This window comes from Papio anubis, chromosome 20 (assembly GCF_008728515.1).
Source record: "Papio anubis isolate 15944 chromosome 20, Panubis1.0, whole genome shotgun sequence".
Classification (NCBI taxonomy): Eukaryota; Metazoa; Chordata; class Mammalia; order Primates; family Cercopithecidae; genus Papio; species Papio anubis.
The window spans coordinates 49,117,453-49,131,005 of NC_044995.1; the positions used below are offsets into that span (position 1 = coordinate 49,117,453).

Genomic DNA, 13,553 nt, shown 5'->3' on the forward strand with positions numbered 1-13,553 from the left:
AATGGTATGCAAGCAAAATAAGCCTACACAAAAGGTTGCACATTTTATGATTTCATTTATATGAAATGTCCAGAAGAGGTGAATTCATGGGAAAAATGTGGAGTAGTGATTGTCAGGGGCTAGGGGAGGGAGCGTGAGGAGTGACTGCTAATGGTGACAGGGCTTCTTTTGGGGGTGGTGAAAATATTCTGGAATTCAACAGTGGTGATGGTTGCACAACTTTGTGAATATACTAAAAACCACTGAGTTAAACACTTTAAAGGGGTGAATTTTATGGTATATGAACTATTTCTCAATAATAGATATCATTATATTTACATATATAGTGTGTATACATACTATATATGTGTATATATATACAGTATATATACTGTGTGTATGTGTGTGCATGTCTGTATATATGTGTGTACGTGTGTGTATGTGTGTGTGTGCATGTCTGTATATATGTGTGTACGTGTGTGTATGTGTGTATGTGTGTGCATGTCTGTATATATGTGTGTACGTGTGTGTATGTGTGTGTGTGTGTGTGCATGCGTGTGTATGGAAAACAGTACTTTGAGCCACACTGGCCTTAGTTTGGTTCCTGGCTCTGTCATTGTACCTTTTGACTTTGGGCAAGTCACTGCACCTGTCTACACTCCACATTCTCTTTCTATAAAAAGCAGATAGTGGCTGGGCATGGTGGCTCCCACCATTTTGGGAGGCCAAGGCAGGAGGATCACTTGAGCCCAGCAGGTTCAGGCTGCAATGAGCTATGATCACATCACTGCACTTCAGCCTGGATGACAGAGGGAGACTCTGTCTCAAAAAACAACAACAGCTGGGTGTGGTGGCACATGTCTGTAATCTCAGTTACTCAGGAGGTTGAGGAGGGAGGATTGCTTGAGCTGGTGAGGCAGAGGTTGCAGTGAGCCGAGATTGCACCACTGCATTCCAGCCTGGATGGCTGAGTGAGACCCCGTCTCAAAGGAAAAAGTAAAAAAAAAATAAGGCCGAGTGCAGTGGCTCACACCTGTAATCCCAGCACTTTGGGAGGCTGAGGCAGGTGGGTCATCTGAGAGATGGAGTCTCTCTCTCTCTCACCCAGGGTGGAGTGCAGTGGCACAATCTCAGCTCACTGCAACCTCCACCTCCTGGGTTCAAGCGATTCTCCTGTCTCAGCCTCCCAAATAGCTGGGATTTCAGACATGCACCACCACGCCTGGCTAATTTTTTGTATTTTTAGTAGAGATGGGGTTTTACCATGTTGGCCAGGCTGGTCTCAAACTCCTGACCTCAGGTGATCCACCCTCCTTGGCCTCCCAAATTGCTGGGGTTACAGGTGTGAGCCACCACACCCGGCCATGGGAGGCATTTCTATGGACTCACCTGTCTTCTTGCAAGCGACTCTGTGTCCATGGCATGCAGTATGTGTGTGCATGCGTGTGAACATGTCTCCAGCTGTGACTATAACTGCGTAGCGGGGTATGGGCATGTGTATGCGTTTCAGCCTGTGAGTGTAGGTTCAGACACAGGCCATCGTGGGCACCCTGGAGTGAGCTCGCACCCAACCTTACGAGTCCGGTTGGGGAAGGGTGTCTGCCTGCAACCTGCGGTGAGCACTGCCAACTCTTCCACTCACCATCGTCCAAGGAACACACACACGTATCCTGGCGTCCAGTCCTGAGTGTGGGAGCCCAGAACGGCCTGTGCCAGCTGACAGCCTTGGCGCCCTGTGACTACTCCCTCCTGACCCAGCATGAACTGGAAGGGGTCTGGGGAGCTGGGGGTGTTGCATCCCCCAGTTCCCCCAACCCAGTTTTCCCCAGGGACTGACCAGCCAGACACTGACAATTCAAGTCTCCTAGCCAGGCTGTGGCTCTTCCACTCTGAGCCTCAGTCTCCTCTTCGGGAAAATGGGACAACGGCATCTTCCTCACGGAACCACTATAAGTTTATAGGTGTTTACAGTTGAGTCCCAGAGGAGATTGAATCAACCTACCCAGCTGCTATTATTAATTCAATGAAACAGCAGCCTTTGAAGCCAATTCCTGTACATCCCTGGCTTCGGTCAGGGAGACTGTGGAGTACTTTCATAAATGACAACAACAATACCAACTGCAATAGTAATAACAACAGGAGAGGGCTGGGTACGGTGGCTCCCACCTGTAATCCCAACACTTTGGGAGGCCGAGGCTGGAGGATCACTTAAGGCCAGGAATTTGAGACCAGCCTGGGTAATATAGTGAGATCCCGTTTCTACAAAAAAAAAAAAAAGTAACAAATAACTAGGCATGGTGGTGTGCACCTTTAGTCCCAGCTACTCAGGAGGCTGAGGCTGGAGGATTGCTTGAACCCAGGAGGTCGAGGCTGCAGTGAGCCATGGTCATGCCACTGCACTCCAGCCTGGGCAAGAGAGCATGACCCTGCTTCTTTTTTTGTTCTATATATATATATATATAGAGAGAGAGAGAGAGAGAGAGAGACAGAGAGAGAGAGAGCAGTGGCAGGATCTCTGCTCACTGCAACCTCCGCCTCCTGGGTTCAAGTGATTCTCCTGCCTCAGCCTCCTGAGTAGCTGGGACTACAGGTGTGCATCACCACGCCCAGCTAACTTTTATATTTTAGTAGAAATGGGGTTTCACCGTCTTGGCCAGGCTGGTCTCGAACTCTTGACCTCAAATGATCCTCCCCCCTCGACCTCCCAAAGTCCTGGGATTACAGGCGTAAGCCACCATGCCCAGCCTTCCACATCTTTTGTGGGGGACACAATTCAAACCGTAACAGGCGTGAGCCACCACACCCGGCAAAATCTAAAATTTTTAAATGAATAATCTTTTAAAAATTGAAAAAAAAAAAAAGATGATTCTGGAAGTACATTGAAGGAAGCCGGTCAAAGAAGCTATATTTCAGGGTCTATTTGTTTGTTTGTTTGTTTGTTTGTTTTGAGACAGGGTCTCGCTCTGTCACCCAGGCTAGAGTGCGGTGGTGCGATCACAGCTCACTGCAGCCTCCATCTCCAGGGCTCAAGTGCTCCTCCCGCCTCAGGCTCCCAAGTAGCTGGGACCACAGGCCCATACCACCATGCCCAGCTAATTTTTAAAATTTTTTTGTAGAGACCTGGGTTTCCCTATGTTTATCCATGCTGGTCTCGAACTCCTGGGTTCAAGGATTCCTCCCCACCTCCCCCAAGCCTCCCAAAGTGTTGGGATTACAGAGAGTGAGCCACCGGGCCGGCCCAGGAATCTATGTATCATTGAATCTCCTCAACAGTCTATGAGCTAGGTAGCATTATCCCCATTTTTCAGAGGGAGAAACTGAGGCACAGACAGGTGAAGGTCCTGGCTGAGGGTCCCACCACTGGGGCCCCTCCATGCCCTGTCTCCGCTTGGGGCTCAGGAGCCTGAGATCTGGCTGCGCTGTTCCAGAGACTGAGGAGCAGGAATGGAAGAATCAGGATGGAGACAGACCCGCCCATCCCAGGGGGCATAGCCCTCCAAGCCGGCCTCGCCTCCCTACCCTAGGAGCTTGACCAATGGCAGAGACAGAGAATGGGAGCGGTGGCTCAGACCTGTAATCTCAGCACTTTGCAGGCCAAGGTGGGCGGATCACCTGAGGTCAGGAGTTTGAGACCAGCCTGGCCAACATGGTGAAACCCCATCTCTACTAAAAATACAAAAATTAGCTGGGCGTGGTGGTGGGTGCTTGTAGTCCCAGCTACTCAGGAGAATCGCTTGAACTCAGGCAGTGAGGCGAGATCGCGCCACTGCACTCCAGCCCCGGCGATGAAGTGAGACTGTCTCAAAAGAAAGAAAAAGAAAAGCCATAACTTTTGCAGGCCGCCACTAGACCGACCCTTGCCCCACCTGGTCCTTCCCTCCTTGGGTTTTGGCCCCCCATGTTCTCCCGCAGCCCAATCCCTCAAGAGCCCCTCGCCCTCTGTACCCCTTCCCAGGCGCCCTCCCCGCTTGGGCGCCATCTCAGGGATCCCCACCCCATCATCCCCTACTCCCTCGGAGCTCCCGCCTCTTCGCCTCCATTCCCCCCTCCTCCAACCCCTTCGGGACTCCTGCTGCCTGTCTACCCCCTCCCGGGGTTTCCCTGTTGGTTCAGGGCTGTGGGGGATTCCCCTTCCCCTTCTGGGCTCCCCTTTCCCCACTTCAGTTCTCCCCTCCTCCTAGCCCCAGGCGGGATCCCCTCCCCCTTCCCCCCTTCTCCCTCTGGGACTTCCCCCTCCCTCTCTCGCCCTCCCCCGCCGGGGCTCCCCCAATCCCCGTGACTCCCAGGGAGCCGCTGGGGTTTTCCTCATGCGCCCACGTGAGGCTCCGTGGAAAGGTCGCGGCCTGCGGGCAGGACCATCCTACCCTCTCCACACTCCTCCTTAGTTCTCAGGCTTGGGGCTGCATGGCAGAGGGGAGCCAAGGTCGTCCCTGCACCCGGCCAGGGCGGGCCCACCCTGCAGACCCGGGGCGGGAAGACTGAGGCCGGGCACGGAAGGGCTGGGCCACGCTCCCAGCCCGGGGCAGGGGGAGTCACCACCGCGCCTGCAACTTTGGGAGAAGTAGGAGGTGGCTGGCCAGGGCTCGCAGTTTCGGTTTAGAGGCAAAACGCAGCACTGTGCCAAGGCCAGCTGGCCCGGAGGCCGACTTCCTGGGGTATTTTTCTGCTTGTTGATTTTAGTTTGCGGAAATAAAAAAAAAAAAAAAGTTCTTTTCTTTAGTGCAAAAGAGAGGCCTATCCTGGGATGGAGACGGCTGTGGTGGGTGCGGGGCACTCCCTGCGGAATCCTCCAAAGGAGCTCTTCCTTGCAAGTCCTGAGCTCACCTCGCTGTGTGGTCCCAGGTGCCCCATTGACCGCTCTGGACCTTGGGCTGCGGTGGCGGCCGCCGGGGCGGTCAGGGGCTGCAGCCAGCACCCCCTCCCGCCGAAATGCCTCCATATGTGCCCAGAGCTTAGGGCTGGCTCCTGCACAGCCAGTAACAGCGGTGGCACGGCGGCCAGGTTTCGTAATAAACCGGTCTCTTAATTGCTACAGGGTAGGAGGAGAAGAAAAAAAAAAAAAAGAGGCATAGATTTGTTGGAGTCGGTGGAGGCGCCTGCTGCAGAGAAGAGGTACTGTTTTGCACGGGAGCCTGGAGCTGCTAACAGGGGCTTGAGTAACACTTCCTGGTGAGCTGGCAGGGGTTGCGGAGGAGAGGTGGGGAGGGGGGGTGTGAAGCGTGTCCCAGGGGAGGGGGCAGGGGTCCCGGTTGTTCTCAGAAGCCAAAAACATACAAGCACCCAGAAGCTTTAGAAATTTATTACAAGGTCATCATAGTAGAAATAAAAATATAGATATCTGTGCTTCCCATCTCGCTCTCAGTGGTTCGAGTAACAAGTGCAAGTAACAAAATAGATTGTCTCTATGATTCGCAAACTGGGAGTTCATGGGTACAGAGCAACTTCGGCCCCAGCTCCCAAGTCCCAAAGTGTGGTCTTGTCCAGGGTGCAGACAAGCACCAACCAAGTTCAACCAGGTCTCTGGTCTGCAGACGCCAGCTCCAGTCTCAAGGAGGGTGGGGGTTGCAGTCAGTCTCACTCCACCCTCAAGTGGAGAGTCTGGACCCTCCGTGATAGGGAAGGCGGCAGCGTGCCCCGCCACTCCAGCTTCTGCTCCATCCCAAGGCCTGAGCTCCGGGGTCCTGTCTCCTGCTGGCCTGGGTCCCCACTTCTCCTCCATCGGATCGGCGGCCGCCAGCTCCCCGATCTCCGCCCTGGGGGCGGCCACTCACTCCCCTTCTCCTCCTCCTCCTCCTCCTCTTCAGTCTCCAACGACTCTGCCCCCGATGGTGTCGACTCTGCCCCCGATGGTGTCGTGGGTTGGGTTGTTTTGGGGGGGTTGTGCTGGGGGGGAGGGGGGTTCAAATATTTATTTTATTTTTTGTTTTTGGCAGCAACTCAACAGGTTCTGCTGCTGGGAAGGGCCTCAGCGTTCCTGAAGAGAGATGTAGGGCACCCACTGGTTGTTGCCCCGGCTTTCTTCGCAGTAGCTGGCTACCTCCACCAAGCCGTGGCTCTTCCAGGCGTCCGTGTGAGGGTTCTGTGGGAGGGGAAAAGAAGGGGTTTAGTGGGAGCCTCCCTCTCCCGGGGCCCCATGTGTGGGGAAAACAGGCAGGCTCAAAATAGCTCCCTGGGTGAGGAGGCCCCAGCCCGGCTGCCCACTGGACATGCCAAGCATGGTTGAACGCTGAGCTGTGCAGGACCAGTCAGCCCGACTTTGTTGACAAACACCGGCCCAGGTGCCCGGGCGTGGCAGGTCAGGGCAGAGGCCCGACTCACCGTGACCAGGAGACAATGCAGGTCTCGGGCCTCAGTGGTGCCCTGGGTCTCGGCCGGCTCTCCCAGGAGCTGTGCCAGGCGCTGCATGCCCGACACCCGCATGATGTTAATGTCGTTGTCGCAGCAGAAGGACTGGATGAGCGTGAAGTGGATTTGCAGGGCGATGTCATCCTCCTCCTCCTCGTCAATGGCCAAGAGGCAGAGGACCACGCTGTCTGGGTCCCTGAGGGGGCCAAAGGGAAGGGGTGGGTCAGCCGGGAACAGGGGAGAGGCCACCGTGCAGGGGGAGTTTGCAAAAAAAGGAGCGTGCAAGAGCAAAAGAGAAACTGCAGGGGTGCAGGGGATTGCCTCTGCAAGCTGGTGACGGTGGGGGGCGGGGAAGGCACAAGGTTCAAAGTGTGGGGTGTGGGGAGACAGGCCCACAGCGGGAGGGGCGCTTGCAGACGATGCATCAGGATACGGCAGCCCCCAATCCACAAAACAGCAGAGAAGCTCTGCATCCACAGCGGGTGGCACTTGGGGAAGTCCCAGCCCCATGCGAGACAAGCGTGTGGAAAGCGTCCAGAGCGGAGGGGAGGTCCCGTCCCACCCGCGCCCGGCCCGGGGAGGGGGTCTGACTCACACATTCATCAACTTGGCCGACTCGTACACCCCCACTGTGAGGCGATCCTGGCGCTGAGCGGCCACCAACAGCTCCTCCACCGCGGCGGTCACCGTCTGCATCCTGAGGCCAGGAGAGAGGGATCAGTGACGGGCGGACCACCGGGTGCTACATTCCGCTCCCGGCCCGGCCCAACCCGACCCATCCCGTCCCGGCCGACCTCAGACGGCGGCGGCCCCGGCTACTTACTTCTGCGCCGCGTTGTCGCACGCCACGAGCTCTTCCAGCGTCATGTTGCAATTATAATCCACAGTGGACGCGGCTCCACGACAGTCCCCAGGGAGAAATTGCAAAATCCGCGCCAGAGAGCCCAAAACCTTCCCACGGAGCTGGAGCGCTCGTCCAAGACCTTCGGGAAGCAGCGAAATCCTTCCAGAAAAGGCGGAAAAAAATGTTGCAAAATCCTTGGCAAAAATAATCCGGGAAGTTGCAGAAACCAACCGTAGTCCGAAGCCTCGGCGATCTGAGCCGGGAGCCTCCGGCACCGACTTTTATAGACTTGACGGCTGGGGCGTGGCCTCAGTGGAGTCATTCACCCCTCCTATTGGTGGAAGGACAACGGAGAGTGCAGACAGCTCTGCGGTTGGCCGACGGCGGGGAGGGGGCGGAGCGCCGTGTGGGGGCGCCCCACGTGGGGGCGAGAACCGGGAGGAGGGCGCGCGGGGGCCGGGTAGGTGACCGCGAATGCCAGAAAAGAAAAAAAAAAAGCAGAAGTTTTTTTCTCCTGATTTCCCGGCAGCCGAGCCGCGGTTCGGGGCGCGCGCGGGATTTCCAGCGCGCGAGGCGGCCCGGACTTTCGACGGGGGGGGCCTGGAATCCCCTCCCGATGCGCGGAGAGTCCCGGACTGCGCCTTTCCCAAGTTCTGCTGGGGGTGGAGGGGCTGCACCGGGAAGGGGCCCCGTTTGCAGCCTGATCTCGCCCAGGTGGTGGTGATGACCGGAGTCTCTCCTGGCTGCGACGACCCCAGCCCCTGGGTGATTTCGCTTTTCCCGGCCTCTATATTCCTGTCTGAGTAATGGGGCTGCAGCGCCGGCCTCGCTGGTTTGCAGAGCATGACATAAAATACGGCTGACAGTAAGCGCTCAATACACATCATCTGTCACCTGGTGGTCGCGGGAGGCCTCCTCCAGGGCCCCGAAAGTGGGAGGTTGCAAAGCCCGGGGCACTCTGGAGAAGAAAGCGGGCGCCCCCCTCGCCGACCCCGCGAGTTTCAGGGTGGGGTGCGCGTGGGAGGTGCAGGTGGCGCGGCCCCGCCCCCGCCAGCTGCCTGGCGTTCCAGGCTTTGCCCGTGCGGAGGCCTCCAGGCCGAGGAGAAAGCCATTGTTGGGGGGAATGGTGCAGGCTGCGGCTGCACGCCGCCACCCCAGGCCCACGTGCAAGGATGACGGCCACCTTTATTTCTCACTCCGGGGTGGGCGCTGACCTGCACTGAGCGTGGTGCGGATCTGGCACCCTCCACGCCTCCCGATTCATGGATGATTTAATCCAAGACCTGAGAAGCAGGGGGGATGCTTATGTGCATTATGCAAAAGGGTAAACTGAGGCTTGGTGAGGCCACAGGCTAGTTCGTGTTGGAGCCACGCCTGTGCGCCAGGCACGGCCGCCTGCAGGACTCCGCCGCCCCAGGAAGGCTGCTTAGGAACGAGGCGGGCAGGCCCCGCATGACAATGTCTCCCACGGTCGACTGGGGGCTCCCGGGTGACTCACATCTGAGTCCCCTCCCCCGCCAGCCTGGGGTCTGGCCTCGGCCCGGCGGCTCGGTTTCCCCGGTTCCCCGGCTCCCCGGCCCGCGAGTCCAGCTGACGCATCCCGCCTCCTCCGCGCCGCCCACAGCTGGGGCACGAAATGTCCCGGGGCTGCGAGGCGCGGCGGCGCCATCTGGTGGCCGCGCGGAGTTTCTGCGCCCTCAGCGCCGGAAGAGAGGAACGGACGGGCGGGGCTCTGGGCTGGAGCGGGGGGGATAAGGGGACCGTGGCAGTTGCAACGTTTCATATAATTTTATATATGCAATGTTTTACGCAGGCAACATATATATTTATATTTTATAATTTCATTTTAAAAATTAAATCGGCCGGGCGCGGTGGATCACGCCTGTAATCCCAGCACTTTGGGAGTCCTAGGAGGGCGGATCAACTGAGGTCAGGAGTTCCAGACCAGCCTGACCAATACGGCCAACATGAGCTGAAGATAGGGAAGGTCAGGGAGGTGAGTGGGATAAGTGCAAAGTCAGATTCTGTCTTTATTTACAATTTTGATATTTTGTTCCCTCACGCTGGGATTACAGGCGTGAGCCACCGCGCCCGGCGTGATTTTTTGTTTTTAAAAAGTATTGCAGGCTGGGTAATCCCAGCACATTAAGAGGCTGAGGAGAGGAGATCATGAGGTCAGGAGTTCGAGACCAGCCTGACCAACATGGTGAAACCCCGTCTCTACTAAAAGCACAAAAATTAGCTGGGCATGGTGGCACGTGCCTGTAATCCCAGCTACTCAGGAGGCTGAGGCAGAATGGATTGAACCCAGGAGGTGGAGGTTGCAGTGAGCTGAGATCATGCCACTGCACATGGCATGGTGACAGAGAGAGACTCCATCTCAAAACAAAAGGCCGGGCACAGTGGCTCACGCCTGTAATCCCAGCACTTTGGGAGGCCGAGGTGGGCGGATCACCTGAGGCCAGGAGTTCAAGACCAGCCTAACCAACATGGAGAAACTAAAATACAAAATCAGTCGGGCATGGTGACACATGCCTGTAATACCAGCTACTCTGGGGGCTGAGGCAGGAGAATGGCTTGAACTTGGGAGGCAGAGGTTGCAGTAAGCTGAGATTGCAGTGAGCCGAGATCGTGCCAGTGTGAGACTCTGTCTTTTAAAAAAAAAAAAAGAATGGGGTGTGTTGTGTACACCTGTAATCCCGGCTACTCCGGAGGCCGAGGCAGGAGGATCACTTGAGCCCAGGAGTTCCTGGCTGCAGTGAGCCAGACTTGCACAATTGCATTCCAGCCTAGGCAACAGAGTGAGACCCCATCTCAAATAAATAAATAAAATAAGAGCTGGGCACAGTGGCTCATGCCTGTAACCCCAGCACTTTGGGAGGCTGAGGCAGGTGGATCATCTGGGGTCAGGAGTTCAAGACCAACCTGGCCAACATGGTGAAACCCCATCTCTATTAAAAATACAAAAATTACCAGGGCATGGTGGCGCAGGCCTGTAATCCCAGCTAATCGGGAGGCTGAGGCAGGAGAATCGCTTGAACCTGGGAGACAGAGGTTGCAGTGAGCTGAGATTGCGCCACGGCACTCCAGCCTGGGAGACAGAGCGAGAATCTGTCTCAAAAATAAAATAAATGAAATAAAATAAGGCGAGCAAAGCAGGGCCTCAGAGAATTTGTGTCCAAGTCCTTCCTCTGTGTGTCCCCCATGCCAGCCATAACAACCTCCTCTCCAAGAGGCCGGGCCTTTGTCAGCTTTTTCCTCCACCTGGGATGCTGTCTGCCTCTGGTTTTCACCAGGAAAATCCTACTTCTCTGTCAACACTGACTTGGCCTTGTTTTCTCCCAGACCAACTGCCTGGACCCCATGGTCCCCCACCCTACAGCCTTCTCTTTCTAGACCCCAAGCCCTCCTGTGCCTCCCTTTTCCAGTCCTGGCTCCAGGCATCTTGGAATATCTGGAGTATCTTGGAATATCCGCAAGAGACTCTGAACTCTGTGCCTTTGAGCTCAGAAAATGAGCTCCAGCCGGGCCAGGCACGGTGGTTCACGCCTGTAATCCCCAGCACTTTGGGAGGCCAAGGCGGGTGCATCACCTGAGGTCAGGAATTCAAGACCAGCCTGGCCAACATGGTGAAACCCCATCTCTACTAAAAATATAAAAATTAGTCAGGCGTGGTGGCGCATGCCTGTAGTCCCAGCTACTCAGAAGGCTGAGGCAGGAGAATCGCTTGAACTTGGGAGGTGGAAGTTGCAGTGAGCCGAGATCGTGCCACTACACTCCAGCCTGGGCAACAAGAATGAGACTCAATCTCAAAAAAAAAAAACAAAAAGAAAATGAGCTCCAGTCTCAGTTTCTTTCTCTGTAAGATGGGAGCAGTCACACTAAGGCTTCATCAGAGACATTGAAGGATCAAATTCCCACAATCAGGTAAGCGTTCAGGAAATGTGCGCTATTATCTTTGGGCCTGGTGCCAGAGATCACCTCTGTAATCCCAGCACTTTGGGAGGCCAAGGCAGGAGGATTGCTTGAGCCCAGGAGTTTGAGACCAACCTGGGCAACATAGGGAGACCCCATCTCTACAAAAATTTTAAAAGTTAGCAGACCATGGTGGTGCACACCTGTAGTCCCAGCTACGTGAGAGGCTGAGATGGGAGGATCACTTGAGCCCAGCAGTTTGAGGCTGCAGTGAGCTATGATCATGTTACTGCACTCCAGCCTGGGCAACAGAGCGAGATCCTGCATCTAAAAATAAAATAAAGTAAAAGATGAGATCAATAACAGCGTCACCGAGACCATCTTGGAGCGTGAGGTGAGAGGAATAATCGATATGTGTAATCCTGTCATAATTTTCTTTCTTTCTTTCTTTCTTTTTGAGACAGAATCTCGATCTGTCACCCAGGCTGGAGAGCAGTGGCGCGATCTCAGCTCACTGCAACCTCCACCTCCCGGGTTCAAGTGACCCTCCTGCCTTAGCTTTCCAAGTAGCTGGGATTACAGGTGCCCTCCACCACACCTGGCTAATTTTTTGTATTTTTAGTAGAGATGGGGTTTCGCCATGTTGGCCAGGCTGGTCTCCAACTTCTGACCTCAAATGATCTACCTGCCTCGGCCTCCCAAAGTGTTGGAATTACAGGTGTGAGCCACCTCACTCGGCTTTAAACAAAATAAATTTTAAAACAGTTATCCAGCATAGAGGTTTTTGCATTCATTTAAATTTAGAACGACAACAAAAAACGTGGCCAGGGCCGGGCGCAGTGGCTCACACCTGTAATCCCAGCACTTTGGGAGGCTGAGGCGGGCAGATCACGAGGTCAAGATATCAATATCCTCTAATGAGATTAGTTTCTTTTTCTTTTTCCTTTTTGAGACAGGGTCTCCCTTTATTGCCCAGGCTGGAGTGCAGTGGTGTGATCATGACTCACTGCAGCCTCTGTCTCTAAGGGTAGACTCATGCCTGTTATCTCAGCACTTTGGGAGGCCAAGTTGGGAGGATCGCTTGAGCTCAGGAGTTCAAGACCAGCCTGGGCAACCTTGCAAGACTCCCATCTCTACAAATAATTTTTTTTTTTTTTTTTTTTTTGAGACGGAGTCTCTCTCTGTCTCCCAGTGCAGTGGCACAATCTCAGCTCACTGTAACCTCCACCTCCCGGGTTCAAGTGATTCTCCTGCCTCAGCCTCCTGAGTAGCTGGGGTTACAGGTGCCCGCCACTGCACCTGGCTAATTTTTGTATTTTTAGTAGTGATGGGGTTTCACATCTTGGCCAGGATGGTCTCGAACTCCTCACGATCCAGGTCCTGACTTCATGATCCACCCGCCTCGGCTTCCCAAAGTGCTGGGATTACAGGAGTGAGCTACTGCACCCAGCCATAAATAATTTTTTTAAAATTAGCCAGGTGTGGCCGGGCGCGGTGGCTCAAGCCTGTAATCCCAGCACTTTGGGAGGCCGAGACGGGCGGATCACGAGGTCAGGAGATCGAGACCATCCTGGCTGACACGGTGAAACCCCGTCTCTACTAAAAAATACGAAAACTTAGCCGGGCGAGGTGGCGGGCGCCTGTAGTCCCAGCTACTCGGGAGGCTGAGGCAGGAGAATGGCGTAAACCCGGGAGGTGGAGCTTGCAGTGAGCTGAGATCCGGCCACTGCACTCCAGCCTGGGTGACAGAGCGAGACTCCGTCTCAAAAAAAAAAATAAATAAAAAAAATAAAAAAAAAAAATTAGCCAGGTGTAGGGCCGGGCGCAGTGGCTCACGCCTGTAATCCCAGCACTTTGGGAGGCCGAGGCGGGCAGATGATGAGGTCAGGAGATCGAGATCATCCTGGCTAACACAGTGAAACCCCGTCTCTACTAAAAATACAAAAAATTAGCTGGGCGTGGTGGCGGGCGCCTGTAGTCCCAGCCACTTGGGAGGCTGAGGAAGGAGAATGGTGTGAACCCGGGAGGCGGAGCTTGCACTGAGGCGAGATCGCGCCACTGCACTCCAGCCTGGGCGACAGAATGAGACTGCATCTCAAAGAAAATAAAAATAAAAATAAATAAATAAAAATAAAAATAATTAGCCAGGTGTGGTGGGCACACCTGTAGTCCCAGCTATTTGGGACGCTAAAGCAGGAGGATCGCCTGAGCCCAGGAGTTTCAGGCTGCAGTGAGCTATGATCACACCACTGCACTCCAGCCTGGGCGACAAAACATGGCCCTGTCTCAAAAAAAAAAAAAAGGAGGCAGGGGCTGGGTACAGTGGCTCACACCTGTAATCCCAGCACTTTGGGAAGGCAAAAGCGGGCAGATCACTTGAGGTCAGGGAGTTGAGACTAGCCACAGCCAACATGGCAAAACCCTGTCTCTACTAAAAAATACAAAAAGTTATTGGCGTGGTGGCGCATGC

General features: G+C 54.9%; 1 protein-coding gene across 2 annotated transcripts; it reads right to left on the minus strand.

Annotated features, from left to right (window-relative positions):
* Window positions 1-5,262: 5,262 nt before the first annotated feature.
* GADD45B (growth arrest and DNA damage inducible beta) lies at window positions 5,263-8,094 on the minus strand. Of its 2 annotated transcripts, XM_003914623.5 has the most exons (4): window positions 7,148-8,094; window positions 6,920-7,021; window positions 6,298-6,520; window positions 5,263-6,058 (listed from the first exon to the last, which is right to left on the minus strand). In XM_003914623.5, the coding sequence occupies exons 1-4, from the start codon at window positions 7,189-7,191 to the stop codon at window positions 5,945-5,947; spliced, it is 483 nt and encodes a 160-aa protein (XP_003914672.1). In that variant the 5' UTR covers window positions 7,192-8,094; the 3' UTR covers window positions 5,263-5,944. The 2 variants fall into 2 exon arrangements, with proteins under 2 accessions (XP_003914672.1, XP_021786208.1); XM_021930516.2 differs by having other exon boundaries at window positions 5,263-6,520.
* Window positions 8,095-13,553: the final 5,459 nt, after the last annotated feature.

Bases quoted from the DNA above. Each gene is read 5' to 3' on its own strand.
- GADD45B (XM_021930516.2), bottom strand. From the start codon at position 7,191: ATGACGCTGGAAGAGCTCGTGGCGTGCGACAACGCGGCGCAGAA. The intron at 7,022-7,147 runs GTAAGTAGCCGG...TCCTGGCCTCAG, and splicing joins TGCGACAACGCGGCGCAGAA to GATGCAGACGGTGACCGCCG. The intron at 6,521-6,919 runs GTGAGTCAGACC...TGGCCCCCTCAG, and splicing joins TCGGCCAAGTTGATGAATGT to GGACCCAGACAGCGTGGTCC.